Here is a 22,637-nt window from a genome sequence, read left to right on the forward strand (position 1 = left end):
TCCGCTAGTGGGTTACTCTTCAATCTTTAACCTTAACTGGTTCCATTACATATATATAGTTTATATCAGTGTAGAATTAGAATAACTCAGTACAACAGCATACAGTTAGGTCATCCTCTCTCCCTTTGTCTTAGACAGAACTTGGGACATTTTAAGTCAAGATAGCATGCAGCTTTTCAAATCCTATTTTAATGTCTTTGCATACTGTAAATATTTGTTCATATTTGTACCAAAGATGTAATGAAGGTGTGTATTTTGCTGTTAGTACTTGTGTGTGTAATGATGGGTCCACAATGGGCTCATCCCCTTCCTAGACAGAAAGGATGGCAGTAGGCCTCATCTCTCACAGAGCCAGGACTCTGCAATTGAGAAAGAAAGAGTTTCTTTTCTTTACTCATTACAAGCTCTGTGTCAGTGTCTCTGCCTGATACTGAGTATTATAACCATCTTTGTGGGAAAAACAAATACTAAATTCTTCTTATGTGACACAGACAGATTAGAAGGGGAAAGATCAAGAGTATCTTTCCTTCTTAGTTGTAAAAAGAAAACCAAAGAAATGGAAGTTGAATCAAGAGTCTTTAATGTAAGTAAAAAGTGTAACCAATAGATATTTTTCAACAGCAAAAAAAACCCTATGGTATAAAGATTATATAATTAATCAAGATTATGTGTGCCTTTGCAGAGTGAAATTTGTGTATGTTTGATCTGTTTTTCAGAATCCTCAGTCAGTAGCAGCTCCCCTGGATCAGGTCCCAGTTCCCCAAGCAATGGTCCGACCAGCAGTGCAACAGAAAATGAAACCTCAGTTTTGCCATCTAACATTCAAGCTGAGGTAAGACTCATTAGTGAGTAGATAATTTCTCAGGTTTCTCGACTGAAGAAGATAGAAAATTTGATTTGATTATACTCACTAGCAGAGTAATTGGGATACCAGGACACTACAGGCTGACATCAGTATGTTATATATGTGATAACAGCTTTATGTATGAGATGCATAGATGCATCTATGTATCAGAAGACTCTATGGTAACAAAAGTTCAGGAAAAAGCAGCAGTATTGCTACTGGAAGAGTGGAGGGAGCTGTGAAAGGAACTTGGTTACAGAATATTACTTTCTGGGATGACCTGAAAGAGGTGCTCAGTGCTGAATGCTGATAGAGAACTCTTGCATACAGAACAGTGGTTTAGGCATTGGTGATCCTAACACATAAGACCTAAGGTGGTGCTGGGTTCAGATAAATGCTGAAGTAGAGTTCTTTAATCACAGTATTGGAGTTAGGTGACTCAATCCTTGCCATATCTCCCTTTTATTTTACTGTATCTCAGTGTCCTTATCAGGGCAATACTTAACACTGTAAATGTCATGCCAGAGTTCTTGAACACTTGTTTTGTAAAGTGAGATTGTAAACGGAAGGAATCTTAACTACTCCTTATTCTGTTTCACACGTACGTGCCTATAACAACAGGAATGCAGATGGTAAATCAGTTGTGATAAACCTCATTTAGCACAGACGACATGCCCAAGTCATGCTTCCGAGGGCAATATTGTAAAGGGACAGTAAACTAATTTGACTAAGAGAAGCTCAAATTCCACAATATACAATATCCAGCCTATACTTACCACAGTTCCTGCTTTGATGGCAAGGTTTTCTATTAATTGTTGGTTTGTGCTGTTTATGTTAGAAAAATTGCATAAGAAAATGTGATTCAACAGAGTTTTAGTTAATGGAGCTATTTCTCCAGGTCAGTGGCAGGACATTCACCTAAAAAAAACCCTGGAATGGGCAGTTCAACCTCCAGCAGTGACTTTTCCCCATAATGAATTAATTGTGTGTGTGAACTATGATCCAGGGGGCAGGTGGGTGACCTCTGCACACTGATTAGTAGCCTCTCTCTGGCCCGTGACCAAAAAGAAAAAAAAATTGCATTGATGGCTAACATGTGGTCTTGTCTCATAGCCCCCCATGTGTGATTGCAAAGAAATTTAAATGATGCAGAGTAAGATCCATCATTAGGATTAGATCAGATCCTACCTAGATCAGTGGAATTAAGTTGTGTGTTTTACTACTGGGAATGTTTTAGATAATATTTTGGGTAATATGTGGGTGTTATTATGTGCTGTATGAAACAGGAAATCTTATCCAATTGTATCTTTTACTGACTTGAGGATTCTACAAAATGGAAGGGCAGTAATGTCTCAGACTGATACATGGTGCTCGTGACTTTGCATGTTGCAGTTTCTGGACACTTGCACCATCAGAGATACATACAGGCTGGTCAGGCTGATGGTCTCTGGGGAGATTTGGAAAGGTTGTAGCAAGAACCAGCAGCTACATTCTGTTTGCTAGTAGAACATTACGTTGCATATTATTTGCCACTTCTTTACCAGACATAAAAAATTATAACCCCAATATTCATTCAAAGATGTTCAAAGAAGCCTAAAACATTCCTTTAGAAGTTGAGCTCTGTATGCTGGCTTTGGTTACTTCACTTGGTGAAATGTGCTAAGAAGCTGAAACTACAGACTTCTACTTCTGGATTCAGTTGGGGATTTCTTTACCTCTCTGGTTACTTGACTCTCAGTACTGTGGTCCTGTGGGTTCAAACATTTTCCATAAATCTCAGCTTCAGTGATTCTTATTTCAGTGGGATTTTCTTTGGTAGTTTAACAGCAGCCAAACTCCTACATATCTCTTTCCTAGTTCAGTGTTAGCCAGCTCTCAAAGGCTATACAGCTAATCAATTTTTAATCCAATTCACAAAGTACAGAAGTTTCTAATAATAGGTTGAGTGTTCCAAAATCACCCAAAATATCACTTGTTTTTCTGCAATCCCGTATGACTCACATGGCTGTTGTTTCATAATCGTTGTTGTGACATTTGCAGTAAGTGTTGTGCTCATATCTGAGTGGGTGGATGGCTGTGGTTTTCATGGCAGCAAATTAAACACTTTTTGCTGGGGAAAAACAGGTTGCTATGACAGAGTCATTTACCAGTAAAGCATGAGTCAGTACCGTAAATGATTACACTCCAGTGCAGGGACAAAATTAGAGCATTATCAGTAATGAAACAGATTTTTAAAGTATTTTTACCACATCCACTGGAATAGTGAGACTTTTAAGTGGTTTACTCTCTGGAGCAGACAGTCTCGTGGGTAGACGGTTACAATTTTTTGAATGAACAAAGGTGCACTGCACATGCTGCAGCTTTGCAGATAATCTTTTACTATCACAGTTCCCTTAATGGTGCTTTCACTACCATTTGTTAAAACACTGGTCTCATTATACGAAACTTGAAAGTTGAACTCAGGATTTTAATTGCACCTTATAAATAAAATCCTGTTTTTATTAGGCACAGTTGTCTCCAGTATCATCAAGGTTCACCGCAGTAGCTATTTGTCTCCTGTAGCATGCCATGCTCTTTCAGGTCACCTGCTGTGCTGGGGCTAAATCTTACTTGCCCAAGAAATGCAAGCAGAATTGAGCCCCTGCACAGCATGTCCCTTGAGTTCAGAGGGACAACCTCCTTTAGTCATGTGAAATGATTAATTTTAGGCATTCACGGTCTGGTCAAAAGCCATTGAAGGCAATGGAAAGTTTCCAGTTGATGTAACTGAGCTTCAGATCAATTTCTTTCTTCTATTTGTGATTTGGAAAGCAGTATTTCCTAGAATAACACTTGATTATACAGGAGACATAAATTACGTATGTGACAGATAAACACATATTTGTTTAGTACAACTCCACAGCCCCATGCTTTTAATACTCAGCTCCTTGAGGTGATCTTTGTAAGAAGCCAGTGGAAAAATGTGTAGGTTTGTGACCAGCTGATGAGGTTTGTGTCAAGTGTATGTGAAGTGAGTCTAAATGAATTTTTTCAAAGCCTTTTCTTGAGCCAAAAGCCTCAAGAAAGACAAGTGTAAGTGATTGTGAATATTGAAAGCTGTGACAATTAGCTCCATAACTGACAAGTATTAAAGCAAAACTATTTTGTCTTCCCCTGGTAATCTATAAATGTTCATATAAACATGCACACAAAGGTGTTCCTGCTTCTCAGCAGGTCCCACAGCACAACCAAAGCATGGTTGCTCATGGTTACTTGTGGATCATCATGCTCTGTTACACTGAGTTCTTGTACTCTATTTTAAGAAAGAGGATAACTCTGTTGACAGCTATTTTAAGCATCAGTGAGCAGGATCTATGGACCCAAGGAGTGGGTACGTTGGGGAGCAAGTAGGACATGTTTCTCTTTGGGATAATTTAGGTGCCAGTCCAAACCACCCTGTCTGCCAAGGACACAGCTTAATTACTCTCTCGGCAGCTCCTACGTGTGCCACTATTGCAGGATGTTGTTGACTGTGTAAAAAGAAAAGCTGCAGCTGGGATCACAAATTTCTGCCTCTGGGTAGTTGGATTAGATGACATCCAGTGGTCCCTTTGAACCTTACCCATTTTGGGATTCTGTGATGCACAGAGAACCCTAATCTGTGCAGGTGGGACATTTGTTCTGGGAGATGAGGTTAAACTGTTGCTTAGGATAATATTACCTGAAAATATTTTGGAAAATCAATCACATACCCAAAGGAAAATTACAGATTATTATCAGTATTAGAAATTAAAATAGGATGCTTTTACTAATAAACTCCCCTTTTCAAGATTAAACTGTTGTGGTAAATAACATCACTGTTTCTGCCTGATCAAACAATCATGCCTGACCTTAGTGTGCTAGTGTGTTTTACTGCTACACATCCTGCCACTGTTGTTTTGATTAATTCAGATCTTAGAAGGTAATAGTGGCATACAAAAAACCAAGTATTAAACATAAATCTTTCAAGTGGCTTTGTATCGATGCTGCAGTTGCTACAAATTTGATTATATTCTAGGAGGCACATTAAAGTGTCCTTTTTCACTTAAATATTTGTTGACTCCCTCCATAATATTTCCATAGTTTTGATACTAAAGCCATACTTGAGTTTGTTCATGGTCAAAGGTGGATGTTATCAAGGCAAGACACTGTTAGCCAGGAATTAATGTAATATACAAGTGGAGCTTCTTTGCTTCCTATGCTATCTGTTGACATTCCCTAGGTACCAAAAGAAAATTACAGGGAAAGACTTCTACTGTTATTGTCTCAGTGATAGGTCGTATCTCCAAACAAACTGTATGAGGAAGGTTATGTTTTGGAATAACATCCTGTGTTTTTGTGCTTAACCACTTTCCATTGATGGTCTGAAGTTGCATTGTATTAGCACGAAGTATTTTACAGAGTTAATTGATATTCCAGGTTTGTCCGGGGGAAAATCTACAGCTCCCCACAACATGCTTGACAAGTTATTATATTTACTTTAGTCAAAGCCCGAGTGTGCAGTATCCCTCTTGGAGGTGGTCTATTATTGGAGTCCCATATGCTTTTTGTTTGGGAAGAAAGCAGTCACTGTGTCATACTGTTACACAGGGTATTCTTTTTCAAGGATGTTGTTCCCTTGGGGACCATATCATGCCAGAGTTCCTAAGTCTAATAAGACCTTTGTAGCTCTTATTGAGTCAAAGTTCTGGGAGGGAAGCAAGAGTTAAACAGAAAATATAATTCAAGCAACTATACTAGACCACATGTTGAAAAATATCACTGTTCAAGCAGAAAGGCAAAGGCTTCAAAAAGATTCCTGATGTGGTAATCTTTTTATGTTTCTTCCCAATTAATCTATGGAGATAAAAAGGGTGATCTCTGTAGAATGTCTGTTTTTATTTTATAGTAGTTAAAAATATATCGGCAGTTCCATGTCCTTGAAAACTATACCACAAGTCTTCAAAAGAAATGTTAAAAATTTTAACTTGAACAGATTAGGAAAGCTGTGAGGGGTATCCCATTATCAAAGAATGACAGGATGCTGGTTTTGTATAGATGCAGACAGACAGAGAGAGAGAGAGTCTGTTATTTTAAATGGCAGATGCCTTGCTTTCTACACAGAATTTCCATGTTAATGGAAGTAAATAATGTGCCTGAAACATACTCATATGATAATCTGGCTAACAAAAGACATGGACTAGTTAAAAACCAATTTCGTACCTTACAGCTAAAGTAATAACAACTGTGGTGAAGGTTTAATACATCCCTGTTCATGATTCAGCTGGATATAATCCTGAATTCACTGGATAAATTCCCACTGAGATTGTTGGAGTGACTGTCCAGTTGATGAGAAGAACTGATGTTGAGTTGATGAGATGTTGATAAGATGATCTAGGAATCCTCAAGATTTCAGCTTTCCATGGAAATTTGATTTACTAACTAAGGAATCATCACAGACACATATCAGCTGTTTTCTTTAGAAAAGAGCTATCAACAGTGTTTTCACAGGGACAGTAATTTTCTGTGTCTGGAACTCCATTGGATTGCAAACCAGGGACTGGCACATAATTGGCTTTCTGTCTATTGGGATAAAAGCATAAAATAACCAAGGTAAAAAGCTTGGAGATTAACTTTCATTGGTTTTCCCCTTTATTCCAGCACCTGGTTTCCCAGCAACGCCTTTTGATACAGGATGAATCAGTGAACTTGTTGAGTCTGTACACGTCCCCTTCTCTGCCCAACATTACCTTGGGACTTCCAGCAATACAACCTCAAATCAGTGTAAGTGACCAGTCTCAAGCCTTCCTGCATACGTTTGCTTCCAGAAAACCTACTTTCTGATTGTTTTTTTATATTTTTAGCATTTTGCAACACAAGCAGTTCAGAGTAGGAACCAGACCTCTCTATGCATTGGGCGCAACTTGAAAGCAATATTCATTCTTGATCTCAAATAAACAAGTGCCAGTGTGGATCTTAGTTAAGTACAGGCCACATGCATTGCATTTATGCCAGATAACAGATTTCAGATGTGGCAAGAAGTATATGAGGAGATTATTTAGTAAATTTAAATTATATAATAATTTAAATAATATGATAATTTCTACCTTTAACTTTTTTATGTGATTCCAGTAATGACTTAAACTGAGCTGGGACTTTGTAGGAGAAGAATGTAGTGTTCCTCTAGCTCAGTAAAATACCTGATAATTTTGCTACTTTCAAAATTTACAGCAGGTCAAAATTTACCTGCTTTCCAATGATAATAACAACAAGGTAAAAATACTGATATGTGGTCGTTCTATACAACAGTGTGGGAGTTGGTAACTTCTATGAAGAAACTGGGGTTGTAAGCACAGGTTTCATCAAAGGTAAAAAAAATATTTAAATCTATACAATCCGCAGTGGTTTGTAATAATGTTACTTAATTCCAGTGCTAAATGAAGTTTAAGTCAAAGTTCCATGTTATTTTATGGCTTTTTCAATACATTTACTGCTCTTAGCAGCAATGTATTGCTGCAATCTAACATTTTAACATCAGGTACAGAACCTCGCAAAGAAAATTATGTAAGCCTGAAATCAGTTCTCTAGAAATATTAGCAAATTATTGTTTTTGAAGGATGGAAAAATTGAACATAATGAAAAGTAATGCTTACTTTCTCAGAGGATATTATCAAAAATTTCTTAGTCCTTTCACAAAAATATAACTAGCTTCAACTAGCTTCAAAGTAAATTTATAACATTAAAAAGAAATGAAAATATGTTTCATTTGCTCACTCAAATCTTATAAGCTTTTGATGTGGCCATCTAGCACCAAATATTACTTTTGGCATTAGAAAAAACAAAGGGATTGAGTTATGCAAGTAATGTTTATTTCTGTTACTAGAACAAGCAGTTGCAAATTGAATGTAAAGCTTACTTTAGTGTTTGTTTTTCAGGGGAGGGAGATAGGAGTGTGAAGTAAGCATACACCAAAAAAAAAAAATTGGTGAAAACCTGATTTTAGAATTTAAAGGAATTCACATTATCAGAGATACTGTTTTTACTATGACTTACCATAAGTGGTTATCTGTAAGCCTCAATGTGCATGTTTCTGTTAGGTTATTATTCTTGCTGTAAGAATTGTTATTCTGCTTGAGCTACTATTTCAAGATTTTTTTTTTTAATAGGCAAAGAACAAAGTAACATAAAGTACGTTTGCAATTATGACGGGCCAAAACTTCCAAAAGCTTTAAATCGATAACTGTGCAATTTATAAGGCACTTCAGAATGCTACACACCTAGATGAGAGTTTAACTGTATAAGTTTATTTTGCAAAGGCTAAAACTTGCATTTGTGCTGTCCTTCAGGGAGTCAGGGAGTGCTCCAGGAAAAGTAATAGCTTCCCACTTCTACAGGTAACTATTTTGTTTTGTTGATTGGCTTGCTGTGTGATGGAAAGTAATGTGAAAAACCAAGCCTTGCCTATTTCAAACTCAATGCAAACTATTTCCTTTGATCCTCTAGTTTCCTGTGCAGAAGGCTGCACAAAGATCTTTAGCAATTTTAAGGATAGCTCCTGTCCTTGCATTAATAATGTTCTAACTAGTAATTCCTTATGCTTTGGCTTTTAGTGCTGATTTTTTTTTTCAACTTGTTTCAGTACTCAGTTTCTCACAGCGTTACATTTAACTGGCATGTTCTTCCTTTTCATCTCCAAGTGTGAGATAGGGATGTTAACCTTTTCTCCTATATGTGTTCATGAAGACATGAGATCATCTAATCAAGCAGAGGTACAAATGGCCATTTACTTCTCTGGGAAGCAGTTACCAATGCTGTTGTTTTTTGACAGGCTTCGTCATCATTCAAAGAAAAGCAGAAGGGGGAGACCCCGCCACTTAGACAAGGAGTGGCCTTGGCTGGACAGTATGGAGGAAACATTCCTCCATCATCAACTCATCCTCACATCGCTATGGAGGGAAAGCCAAACAGCAGCCACCAAGCTCTCTTGCAGCATCTGTTACTGAAAGAACAAATGAGACAGCAAAAACTTCTTGTGACCGGTAATGATCAGAGCTCCAGAAATACTAATTTAAGGTGTTTTTAATGACATTTGTGTTCAGTTTAAACTAAATGCAATAATACAAATACCACACATCCTTGGGAAATGTGGAAGGGTGGAAGAAAAAAGGATAGCATCTTTGTTTTCCCTTTTAGTAATTCTGTTCCAGTCTGTTAGCCTGAAAGAATTCAGTGATTACAGAAAAGAGAAAATGATTACTTCATCACATTCTTTTGTAGCAGCTGAACTTCCCAGCATGGCGAGGCACGTGATACATGTCCCACTGTATCAGTGCAGATGCAGAGTTGTGCAATATACACCCCTCTTCTTACTGAAAGCATTCTTCAATGTTAGAACTATTATTTGGTTGTTTTTCACAGGGGAGTGAAATGTCCCTGTTTTGCAGGAGCGGTTCCTCTTCATCCACAGTCTCCTCTAGCAGCAAAGGAGAGAGTCTCACCTGGCATAAGAGCTGCTCACAAACTGCCTCGTCACAGGCCACTGAACAGAACGCAGTCTGCTCCTCTTCCTCAGAGTACTTTGGCCCAGCTGGTCATCCAGCAGCAACATCAGCAATTTTTGGAAAAGCAGAAACAGTACCAGCAGCAGATCCACATGAATAAGGTGAGTTCCCAAAGTAAAGAATTTCCAATAAATTTAAAGATGAAAACTAAGACCAGAAGTTAGTTATTGGCACAGTGTCATCATGGACAATAGAGAGGTTTTTGCCAGAGTATCTTTTTTGTTTATGCATAGTTGTGTATACATTTTTATGTATCTTAAGGTTTTGAAATAGGCTGCAATTCAACAAAATAGAGTTGCTTACCGTTTTACCTGACAAGTGTTTTCCTGTTGAATGATAAATTATGTCTTTAAAATTGATGTGTACTTCTGAGCTGCAGCAATGACTCCACTTGCTGCTTTTGAATTGTATCAAAACTTGTCTTATTGTGGACTAGAATGCTGCATAAATAGATAACTCATTTGAACTCAAATCAGCTTATTAAATTGATGGGTTTATATATGAAGCTTACTAAACATCTGGATACATTTTTAATCAGTATTTATCAAACTGACTTTTCTCTGTGAGCAGCATGAAAGTTTTTTACCTATATGGTGATATAAAATGACCATATAAGGAGAAAGAGAAAAATGTCCTGTTGCTAGTGTCTGACACAGAGTTGAATCATATAGTACAAGATTCCCTGTACAGTAACACCTTATTCTGAGCAGGGGCAAGGGAAAGAAGAAAAGGGACTATCCAGTAATAAACAAAGAACAACAGATTCTAAATAGATTTATCAGGAAGCAATAATTCTACAAAATAATCAAGTTGCTACCTTGATACCAAGTTGCATATCTGAAATTAAGATATGCAAATAATTGCATGTTTTTATTTGGAGAACATTTTTCTGCACTTAGTACACAGCTTTCCACAATTTGTATACTGAAGCTCCACTAGTATTACAAAGATTTAATTGCACACCTTTACTTGTCATTTGTTTTAGTGTTACTCAATAACTATATATAAGAGGCAGTGTCAAAGAAGAAAAGATGAAAAATGGACATTTCGTTCTTGTACCAAAGAAAAAAAAAATCAATCCACCTTACTTAGTGGGTGAATTTCCCAGGGGTTACTGATTCTTTGGAATCTACTAAGAATTCCCAACAAAATTAGAAACAAACCTAGAGTTTAAGTACATACTTTGTACAGTGGTTTGGTTATTAAATCTTGTCTTAATTAGGAAAAATGAAGACCAGAAAACTTCAAAGTTCAGAGCTGATCCTTGCATGTTAACCCCTCTCAGCTTGGGTGTTTTGATTACTCAACTAGGACTCCAGTTGGCTTTTCTTTGAGTATGCATTCCATATGTTTAATCAAGATGGCATATGTATATCTCATAGCCTCAGGTTTTGAAAATATTTCACCTTCCCTCAATTGTCTAAAAAGGCTTTTTAACTGCTAAAGTACTGAGTCTTTGTACTACAAACCCATCAATTCATGCATTCCTCACAAAGCAAAGAATCCCACTGATGTGTTTTTCTTAGATAATATGGTTATTGATATAAATTCTACCATAGCATTTGGGGGTATGTGATGTGGCATTATGAGCATTTGTCCCCAGTGTGAAAATGAAACCTGAGGCACATAACCATATATTTCTAATCACATAGGACTAGGAATGCATTGCATCTTACCAGAGATAGATGGCATAAGGAAGGAAAAAGATTGGAGTTGGTTCATGATAATGCTTCTTTCAGTCATTTTTCTTTTCAGTTGAACTACAATGAAAATACACTCTAATGAGACTAATTCCCTCTCATACTTGAAATATGCCTTCATTCTCACGTGGTTCTTTGTGATGGAGACAAAACTGGTGAATCTAGCTGGTATTCTGTACAGTATTTTCCATATACATAAGCAGGGAGTGGCCCTATCCTAGGGCCTCTCTCTGGCTTGAACGTCCATAACCTGCTCTGCCCCACGAGATTCTTGGTCTCCTTTACTCCTTCTCCCAGAGCAACCAGGCTACTTCAGGAGCACAGTAACTCCTCAGAGCAGCAAATGCCAGAGGAGGAATGAGATCATGTTGTAGCCAGAGAAGCAGTGGGTTTTCTGAGGATGCATGTGTTTTATCAGACTTTAAAGTTTGCAGCATCTAGATTCTTCTATGTGCTCAGAAGAACCATTTTGAAGAACAGTACTGAAAAATTTCAATGCTCTAACTGTATGTCTGTTCTCCACAAGGACACAGAAAGCCAGGGGGCTTCCTTATTTACTTGCAAAACCTGATTTTTATAAACTGGAAAAAGATCAAATAATGGAGTAGCTTTTAAATAGTGAATTTAAAGGTGTCTTCTTTAACCTTTTAGCTGAAAGTTCAGATTGAACTTTAGTAACTACATGAGGTTTTTGAACTCTGCTAGAGTGGTGGAATATACTTTGTTCAGTCTTAAAACTTTCTTCTGTTCACAGTTGAAGTTATTTTTTCAATACGTAATTTGCACAGCTTTACAATCAAACTCTGCAAAGCAGAGTTACAGTTATTTGAAACTTTAAACTTTAGATATTCTAGACCAGATAGGAAAGAGACTAAATATTTTATTTTTTAGGATAATTTTGGGCATGTGTCAAGTGAACACATGAACTTGGTTTTTTCTCTTGTTCTGTCCTTTACTCTTCTATTCATGGGCTGTTTAATGAAATCTGCATGGAGGTATAAGTCCTGCGTCTTCAGTCACGGAAAATGCATAGGTTTCATTTAATAAGGAATACTCAAGGACCCTAAAAGTTTTGGTAATAAAAGACCATTTTAAACTTCTAAGACTGCGAAATGCTAGTTGACCAAGATCTTAAAGGAAATTAATGTCTTCTTTTTTTGTTTTATGTTTCCATTATGATTTTATTTCTTATATTTAGGTCTTCAAGTACTTAAGTTTTTAGTATTCAACTGAACCCACAATTTGAGTGTTTGCCCTGAGATAAGATACCAGGGCATGTGTCAGCACTCCATGATATCTGGTTTTGGACTGATCTCTTTGGCTGACTTAGAGGTGCAACAACAAAAAGAGGAAAAGAACCCCCTTTTCCTCACTCCGTTGTTCTTTTATGTATCTTGTATTAAAAAAAAAAAAAAAAAAAAAAGAACACTTTTTTTTTTTTTTTGTGAGGAAAAAATACACTTCTGCAGCAAGCCAGTGCTGCTGTGAGGGTGATAACAAGCAAAATCTAACATAGGTCAGAGGTAAAGGATTCCCCTGGATCATTTACATTCTGAAAAGAAGCAAATCGTTGCCAAAAGGTGTGCCTCTGTCCTTACTAGAAAAGAGGAGATCCCCTATGGATTATTTCTGGTCAGCTGTCAGATGCCTGGCTTTTGATGTGGGAAATGGTATATGTCTCCACTGAAGTCTGACATTTATACCTGTGGGATCTAGTACACTGACCTTCTGAAAACATTCTGCAAATGTTGACATCTCTTCCAAAAGTAGGTAAAAACCCTTGTCCCAGAATTAATAATGAATGTGAAGTAACCTGAACTCAGCTTGTCTGAGGGAAGACCAGCTTTGCCATTGTCAGCTTTAATATACTTCTGTCCAAATGACAGCTTATTTCCTCATAACACCCTTTGATCACCATTGCAGATCTTCATTCTGCTCAATAAAGGGAGACCAAAGTCCAAAACCCCCAGTTAAAACTAGTGCAATTGGATACCAAAAGACCACTACTACCATGAAAAAAATTTAAAATCCTGATATCATTGTGTATATCTGTACCTAGAAAGCTTTGACCCAGCCACTTACAGGGAAAAAAACTAGGATTTTGATTTAACTAATTTAAATGTAAAGCCCTAGCAGAAGTGTGTGTTCAAGAAAATCTCAGAAATCATAATGTGAAGAAGAGTACATGAACAAAGCCATCTGTCTTTAGAAGTTATTTTTGCCACGTGTGATGAATAAGTCCTGCCTCTACTGAAGCTGAAGTCTTCACTGGGGCCAAGATTTTATTTGATCAGTGCAGGAACCCTATTTGTGTTCTTAAGTTGTGTATTCATAGCATCTTGGCAATTTGTTTTCCATTGTAAAATTCTCTGTGTTGGAGAAGTAAAGGGTAGAATAATAGGGTAGTTGGTATGTGCTCTAAAGTATGAGAGGTATATGGATAATATTAAGGTTTATATAAGAAACACCTGAATTTCAGTTTTCATTCTAGGATGTTGGTTGGTTTAAAGCATCTCTGTATAGGGAATTGGTGACCAGGAGAGCCTGTGAGGTAAAAAAATAAATAGGAAGTGAATATTCATTAGTACTTAGATGGTGTTCACAGTTTACCAATATCTCTTAATAAAAAATTTAAAATAATACAGACATTTATGTTGATGGAAAAATAGAACTATTATTTATCACCAGTAGGAAAATGGAAAAGATACAGTTAATCCCAGAATAATCATTCATTTTTCTGAATGATGTTTAATGGAAGGTGGAAGACCAGGTTCAGCAGTAGTAAATCAATCTAGCTTCATTAAACATATTACACTGAGGTTCTGGCTTTGCAGCTTACAAATCTGCAGCTTACAAATCTGACTACCATCTCCTGTAGGGGACAGATAATCTTTCAGATATTGGTAACAGCAGGGGATTATTTGGGAAAAAACTAAAAGGAGCTGTTGTCTGTTTGGAGCTGGACCACGCCCAGAGCATTTTCTCCTTTATTGAGAGCTAATGTTTAAGCCATAATGCAGAAGAATAATTTTGAAAGATAAATAAATCCCTTAGAAATATTGGTCCTATATGAGTAACAGTGACAGCAGGAAGCAGGTGCCAGGTTGTTTTGACTGTCATGAATTTAAAAAGAACAATTAATCAAGGATGGAAATGTATTGGTTGGCTGCTGCAGGACTTCATGATTTTGTCTCTTTGTAAAGAAGTCTTACTTAAAACATTGTATTTTACAAGGGCATATAACTTCAAAGGAGAAAATGGCAGGGCCTGCAGCTGAAGGACCTATAAAATGGTCTATTGCAGTGTCCAGATTATTTAGTCTTCCATTTTTCTGTACAACCAAGCAGGTTAGGATAAGTTTGATGTCTTTTGCTTTGATTGGACTCATGCAGTTATACAATGGATTGATATCTGTAAGTACATCCTCTCCTGCTGATACTATTTACTTTGACTCATGCACATCCCTTATAGCTTAATTTCCTGAAGATAAAAGCAAAAAATATATAGGCTATATTAGCATGAAGACCTTTTTTTTAGTGACCACTTAAATTGGAATAGTTGATAGCAGTAAAGTATACTGGTAAAATATAACCAACATGTACAACCCTTAATTTATTAGGGAAATAAACTATGGTTTTGTTATTATTTTTAAATATAACAAAAATAAGATTAAGCAATTACTTTTTCTAAATAAAAAGAGATGCATTAAAAATAGGAGAAATTCCTTCATGTAGCTACAGATAAAGTCAGAAAGAAAAAGGGTTAGTGGGGGTTTAGAGTGAAAGGTTTAAACATTAAGTGTGAGCAGAAGTATCCAGCTGTGCAATGAAAAGACCTGAGCAGCATTTCATTCAGAACATTTTCTGCTATGTAACCCATCTTTAGATAGAGGAGATCGAAGTACTGACACTAAACTGCTATCTTCACATGTTTCCAGATACAGTAGTATCACTAGGAGATATAATTTAAAGTGAGATATTTCTGACTTAGAAGTGTCCAGTAGTGCTACTAGTATAACTACTGGAATAGGATGGGGCCAATCTGTCTTTAAATAAAACTTCATCAAACATGAAAGCATCATGGTGATACAGAGAAAGCAGTCAGCTGTGGCTTAGCAGGCTGAGAAGTAGAAGGGATTTTCAGGTTTTGGGTCATGTCCCCCCCATTCCATCCAAGCAATTTGATCATGCTCCATCATGTGAGAAGACATGCCGTAATGCCTCATAGCCCCTTGCCTGAGGCTTAGTTAAAATCACAGTGGGGAGGATGTTTTTAATAAAATTTTGTAGTAAAGAAGGTAATATAAATGCACTTTTTTAAACTCTATTGAGTAAATATATAAAGACTTTTAATTTTACAGAGTTTTAGAAAAATTAATTTGCTTATCTCCTCCTGTTGCTGAAATCTGGAGCAGATCACCTGCTGAGTTCCACAGCATGGGAGAAGGGTCCAAAACGGGAACACAGCAAATTGAAATGTACATAAAATCCATTCTAAGTCTCTGCAGTCCCCCTTAGGTGTGCTTGTTCTCTTCACTGATTGCATGCAAGAAGTATCTGAAGGTGATCCATATATAGATTCTGTACTGCAGTCCATCATGTGCTGCCTCAGAAAGCTCAGCAGCAGAGCTGTACCCATACAGCAGGGTAAAGAAGAAAGAGCCTGACATAAAAGTGAAAAAGTATAAAAGAAGGAAGAGCAGTAATGAGCTAAATATGTGTCTTAACCTTGCTGTGGGCATGCATTCATTTTCTCTTGGCTTCCCCTGCAGAAAAACCCACCTGGTGTCAAGTAACTGGCACAGGGAATGGTTTACAGATGGATCAGCCTCAGTGATTCCTGTAGTTTATATGATTATCTGTCACACAGATGTTTCAGCTTGTATTTGTTCACTTGCAGCCAGCCATGCAGCCTTAACCTGCGTTTCTCTTCCTGCTTGAGGAGTGGGGAAGGCTCCCCACGAATGGCTAACTAATTAACAATCATAACAATGATAATAATAATAATAATAATAATAAGTGAAAGGAGTGTACCTGAGCTGATTTCATGCAGCTAGATTTAGTACCTTCTTGGTCAGTGTCATCCCCTGAAAAACAACTGGAAAAGATATGTAGGTTTGATCTGAGAAATTTTTCAGATGCTGCGTAACGAAAGGAGACTCCTCACATCAGTTGAAGCAGTGAGGGCATGCCACCTGCAGCATCCAGGGTACTCACATTGTGATTTACCAGTTACTCCAGTAATGAAGAGGGATTTTTTTATTTGTTTATTTTTAGTAAGCCATTAAACTCCCATTACACCTCAAAAATGAAGATTTGCTGTGACAATAGCTAGACAGGCATCCTCTGAGGAATTTGTTTCTCCACTGATGTGAGGCATATGCATCAGAGCATCAATCAGAACTGTATAAATTGATCTTTCAACTCTCCTTGTTGACTTTGCTGGATTTCCTAATTCCAGCTGCAGCTTCTTGAACAGAGTTTACATGAAAACCCAGCATTTTTCTATATGCACTAGCAAGCTGAATGAAACTGTATGGTCCATGGTTTGTGACAGGACCAGGCATCCTGCAGCCATTAATATACTCAGTAATTGAGTATATAACACTAACTAAAACTCAGTCTGAAAGACATGATTGATGGTTGGGGGGAGACAGATGGGAAGAGGAAAGTATGTAAGAGTAAAGATAAAAGGTGTTTTTTCCCTCTCAAGACATTTGATTTAGATGATACAAAACAGTATTTACTTGAAATTGAGTGGGCCAGTTGAATAAATTAAAATTACTCACTGAACCCTGCAACTTCTTACTCACGTGTCTGATTTCTGGCTCTTTCAACAAAGTGGGATTTTTTTTCAGTTTAGGTTTTTGGACTGCATGTGGAGAATTTTGGAATGCATTGGCTTCATCTTAAACAGCAAAACACAAACTGCACATGATTGCAGCACTCAGGCATCCGGCACTTCTGCAGAGCTTTAAAATAGCAGTTAATGGGCTGGAGCTGGAGTTCCTTGAGAGCTGTGTTATCTCATCATTGCTGGGACTAGGATACCTGTGCAGTGCACCACAAAAGCTGCAGTCCTTCCAGTCATGGGCAGACGTGCTTGTAGTATCCTTGTGCCAAAGAACAGGGGCCTCACACCAGCTGTTTGCCACTTGTCCTTTGTCGGCTTTCAGTGCCTTCACACTTTAATTGATAGAGATGATTGTGTGAAAATTCTCTAATTTGCCTATAACAAAATATTAACCAGACTACTAGCTTGCTTATATCTTAGTATGCCTTTATTATTTTGTGTTGTGGGTAATTAACTGTAAGATGGTATTTCTGCATTCTTGTTTGAAGAAAGACTAAGACTAATTTCTCTAGTTTACCAGCTGTAACAGTGTAACAGATGTTTTTCAATGTCATGTTTTTCATTATCTATAAACATGGTATTTTCTGCTGCAGAATAAAAAGTGGCCTTTTGCTTAGGGACTTTTGTTCTTTTTTCTGGATACATCAATCTTTTGATGGTGCACGGCTACATGGGTTTGCTGTGGAAACTTTAATTTCACCTGTGCAGATCTAGTACTGCTTTGTGTTTGGCATCAGTGAAAAGAGTCAGTGCTTGTTCCCCGCTTCTCTTTCCAGATGCTCTCTAAGTCCATTGAGCAGCTGAAGCAGCCTGGCAGTCACCTGGAGGAAGCTGAAGAAGAGCTCCATGGAGATCACTCGATGCAGGAAGAGCGAGCTCCCGCCAGCAGCGCCAGCGTTAGGGCTGAGAGCAGCAGTGCTGGTGTGGATGACACAATAGGACAGCAGGTGGGGGCTGTGAAAGTCAAAGAGGAGCCACTGGACAGTGATGAGGATGTTCAAACCCAGCAAATGGAATCTGGGGAGCAAGCTGCTTTTATGCAACAGGTAATAGGCAAAGATTTAGCTCCAGGATTTGTAATTAAGGTTATTATCTGAACAGCACATGCATTTTCTAGACTTTGATAAGCAGTTGTGTTTTGATTCACTGAGCTAGCAAATCCTGATTTACTGCTCGAAGAATTTAACAAATGCAGAAGTGTTGTATGTACACTTGAAGACATAGTGAAGCTCATTCTTATGGCCACTAATTGAGAAAATATCTGTTGCAATCAATTATGCTACATAAATCTTTGAGTAATAGCTGATAGACATTGTATTAGCCCAGAATTACATCGCTTAGTCCTAGTGAAAGACAACTCGTATCACCTAGCCTGTTGAGATCAGCAATCGATGGAATTAGTTTCCAGACCTGATTGATGAAACATTCTTCTGATTTTGAATCCTCTGACTTCTGCTTTCAGCTGTCTGTATATATTGTATCATACTATAGTCTTGAACACTGTTAATGTTAGGGTATTCTTTTCCCCGGTAGACAGGTACTGACTGCTATCTTGGTGGTCTCAGGCTGGTGTATAAAGTTAATTTAGAAAAAAGTACAAGGTGGATATAAAGAGGCAAGGCACTGTTTTAAAATTGCATTGTTTTCTTTTTTGCACTGCTTGGTTAATTTTTCATTCTGTCTTATTTGATGATAATGTCCACAGAGGCTTCCTTAAATGCAGCAGAGGCAAGTACTGGTGAGAAGCAAAATGCAGCATTAGGTGGTTCCAGTCAGTCATTAGGACATTGCACGGCAAGCACAGAACTGTTATCGTTATCATCTGATATCCAATCACTTGTTTGTTGTTTTAAAAAGAATACTAATTGTACAATATCTCATGACCTTTACAACGGAGTCTCATGGACAAATCCTAAAATAACAGCTGTGCATAAAATGCCACCTTGACAAAAGGCAGGTTCAGCTTGTCGGGGAGCTCCAGGCGGAGTTGAAAGGCGCAGTCGTGTGTGCAGCCCGCGAGCTGCATCCCCATCCATCCCTCAGAGTCAGCAGAGCAGGGCTGGGTGCAGTGCAAAGCCCTGTTTATTTAAGTCCATACTTTGTCAGGTCCCTGCTGTTCTCCTGCAGAAAAGTGATTTTGGGAGGGGGGGGCAGGAAATGCCTTATGGAAACAGGAAGCCCAAGTGATTCATGTGCTGAGGAATGCGGGGCAGGGGGGACGGGGCAGCGCTCCCTCTGTTTTTAAAGGCACTCTATGAATTGATTTATTGTCAAAGAAAATAACAAAGCGAGTAGGGAAATTGTTAAGGAAGCTTTCCAGTGAAACATTTCCTTCATATTCCCTTTTGATATGTTTACCTTGTTTTATAGGTTTACTTTTGTTAAGCTAGTTAAAGATTCATTGTATTAAGATCCCCTTTAATATGGATAATCCCAAACTGACCTGGACTCCTTGTCAGGTTTTTTTTCTATTAAAAATATTTATATTTCTAAAGCTGAGGTATTTTAAAGTGCAGTATCCAGTTTCAAAAGAGATAGTTGTTTTGCCAAATGTAGAAATTGCTCTAAAATATGTTATTAGCATGTGTTGTTTACATTATGTTCTAATACTATTCAGTCTCTTCTAAAATGTTGCAACTGCTAAAGATACATTATCCTTTTTCCTAGAAGATCTTGGAACAAACTTCTACATAGTTGCTCTTAACGTAAAAGTCCTCAATAAATAGAAAAATATTTAATTGAGAAAAGCACAGGTGATTTTTATGTGGGCTTCATATTTAACGAGAAATCTTTCTCCATCCTGGATAAAAAAATTACATTTACATTCAAAAAGTGAAGGCTATAAAAGTGAAATTATATGTGTTTTCCATTTGTATATTTTTAATTTTCTTTGAAATCTGACTTCAGCTTCATCAAAAAGGGATAGTGCATCTTTTAAAATACATTTGGGGAGAAATTTGCAATTGAGAAGAGTTTTGTACAATATCACTTGAAAGACGTGTATTCACAGAAGACAAAAGATATTTTTATAACATCATTCAGGTGAGAAACCCCAATACATTAGTGTACTTTAATTTCATAATCTTTCAAATTTGGATAAAATTAAAATAAGAAAAACTACCTGGAACCAGTGAAAAGGAAAACTGGGTTTAAACAACCACATTTCTAATTGATTATTGTCTCTTACATTTTAAATCTACTGTATTTATTATAATTTACACCCTTAGAGGTGGTCTCGTTTTGTGTTGTAAATATATTCTGTTTGTATGTTCCCTTTTTTTGCCTTCTGATACAAGTATTTTCCTTTCTCAAATAAAGTTTTTTTTTAAAAGATCCCCTTCCAGATATTTGACTTTGTGTAAATTTGGTAAATTAATGGTGTTTTTACTTTGTACAATCAAATATGTTTGCTATGCTTTGTCAAAACAATTTAAATTTTCAGGAGCAAGGTGTTTTATTACACTATTCTTACAATAATTACACAAAGTCTTTCTTTTTGGTCTCTTGTTTTATTCTACATCAGCCATTATAAGTTTTAGTGAATGTGGAACAGTATTGGTGCATGCTCATTTTCCCATCACAGCATCTGTCTCAAACGTGATCATCCCATACAGGACAGGTAAAAGTGGATCCCCATTTCTCAGCTTCTAATTATCCAAAATTCAGATGAGCTGTAATAATTTACATAACATTTCTAAAACCTGCCTGGACCCCTAATCGAAAATGTGCTTGTACTGACCACTCAGGTATTCATCAAGACCTTTGCAAAACTGAAGTCCACCTGTAAATAAGCTGGGAGAGAGGGAATCCATGACCATGGCAGACTTTAAGGCAACTGCATGAGACAGTGAAGTCCCAGTGTAGAGAACTTCCATGAAAATATTACATAACTTTGTGACATTTCCTGAACTTTGCTTAGGCTTTACAGAGAGAGAGCTCGTACTGCATAACAATCCCTGTTGCTACAGGACATTAATTATTGCTACCAAAAGAGTTTAGAAAACTATTGCATTGTAGTTCTTATAACTGTTCATTTCATTTCCAAATGCTCTATGCAGCTTTGATTCTGGCATGATTTTAACTAAAATAAAATCTATGTTTCAACAACATAAGTGTGTAAGAACAAATAGTTCTGTTAATCAAATTCAGTTATTTTCACTGCTAAAGCAGCAGCGTAATGTTTCATCAGTAATACAACCCCCAAAAATAGATAAAAGATCAAGTTTTAGCCGAGGAAATCTTAAAATAAGCATTAACAGTGTAACATTGTACTTCTTGCCTTATTGTTTATAGTGTATTTAGAATCATATGTCTTTAAGTAAATCATGCTTTCATAACAGGGATTTCATTTAGTGCCCTTTTGTTTAAATACCTGCATTAGAATTAGAAGACCAACCATAAATTTCTTAATTTACAACATTCCTGTGTTGGAGACTGCACCTAGATTTTTTGCTGAATTATTTACTATGCATCAAAGCACCCTTAATGAAGAAAATAATAATAATAAAATAGAATTCACATATCTTTTCTTCCCAGAATGATGTGCATCTCTTTTTTTTTTTTTAACTGTATTGTGTTTATTCTGTCCCATTGTCCAAATGTCAGTGTAGCTGATAGGGGACAATTTAGAAGTAATTGCTAATAAATGAAGGAAAATCCATCCTAATACTTATATACTCAGACACACATTACTGGACTATAGATACTGTAACTTTCGCTTTTTTGTCATCTTCTGGTATTAACAAAATAGGATTAAAAGCTGAATGCCTCAGCAAAGCACGAGCACTTCAGACACTACCACCGCTCATTTGTGCACTATCTTCATTCCATCTTCATTATCATCAAGATCACTAAGACTTACTCCATGTTACTTAAGCCGACTATACCCTGTTTTTATCTTCACTGGAATTCTGAGGTAAAAATCTATTAACATTAGTCTTAAGCAGCAATCTAAAATTGTTTACTTATTTCTCCCCCTTATGAACACTTTGCAATTTGCAGCCAAAATTAGCTAAGCCAAGTTAATTTCCTTACTGTATTCTGTCCTACTAGCAGCATGTCCTACTTATCCACTTAAGAAATGTTTGTTTGATTTTCATTTATTTGTTTAGTTTCTGGTTTCCTTATGCAGTTCCCATCATCTGGGTGGCAATGGAGCTTCTGTACCTCATTTCTCGGTGGAAGAATATAGTTTAGAACACCATCTGCTGAATTACTGGTTAGGCAAACAGAAGAAGAGCATCCTGGATGAAGTTATCTTCTCTGGGCTAGAGGAATAATACAAGTTATTTTTGTGTAATTTTACTGCTCTATCTGATAGGCTTTGTGCTTTCCATTTGCTTTTTTTTTTTTTTTTTCGCTCCTCTAATTCATGTTAATTTAGATTAAGATTTAAAGGTTAAAAATAGGATTAGCTGAAACTGCCTAGCCAGCAGAAAATCTGGGTTCTTCAGCTGTGCTCTCACTCACACAAACACACACACAGACACACACACACTGACTGGGAAGGTGCATCCTTAAGGCATGTCCCAGTTCCTGGTCCCCATTTGCTGAGCTTGTGTCACACTCCTGCTTGGTTTGATTGTGGCCCCATAGCTCATCTAGGCTGTGCAGGACAACTTCTCTGGCTACCTGTGGACACACACATGTTTCAGCCACCCAAGGATTACTTAGGCAGCAGCT

At 37.2% G+C, this 22,637-nt stretch overlaps 1 protein-coding gene across 13 annotated transcripts in view; it reads left to right on the forward strand.

Annotated features, from left to right (window-relative positions):
- HDAC9 (histone deacetylase 9) overlaps window positions 1-22,637 on the forward strand; it is a 455,649-nt gene that overhangs the window by 251,044 nt on the left and 181,968 nt on the right. For 9 of the 13 annotated variants that reach the window (XM_064704437.1, XM_064704440.1, XM_064704439.1 and 6 more), the window contains 6 exons: window positions 717-832; window positions 6,503-6,625; window positions 8,188-8,235; window positions 8,670-8,880; window positions 9,286-9,503; window positions 17,732-18,001. In XM_064704437.1, coding sequence (XP_064560507.1) covers window positions 717-832; window positions 6,503-6,625; window positions 8,188-8,235; window positions 8,670-8,880; window positions 9,286-9,503; window positions 17,732-18,001 — 986 coding nt within the window. Of the gene's footprint in view, window positions 1-716; window positions 833-6,502; window positions 6,626-8,187; window positions 8,236-8,669; window positions 8,881-9,285; window positions 9,504-17,731; window positions 19,242-22,637 lie in introns of those variants that run through there. The other 4 variants (XM_064704433.1, XM_064704434.1, XM_064704435.1 and 1 more) reach the window with 2 other exon arrangements.

The sequence above is a fragment of the Zonotrichia leucophrys genome, chromosome 2 (genome assembly GCF_028769735.1).
Source record: "Zonotrichia leucophrys gambelii isolate GWCS_2022_RI chromosome 2, RI_Zleu_2.0, whole genome shotgun sequence".
In the NCBI taxonomy this organism is placed as follows: Eukaryota; Metazoa; Chordata; class Aves; order Passeriformes; family Passerellidae; genus Zonotrichia; species Zonotrichia leucophrys.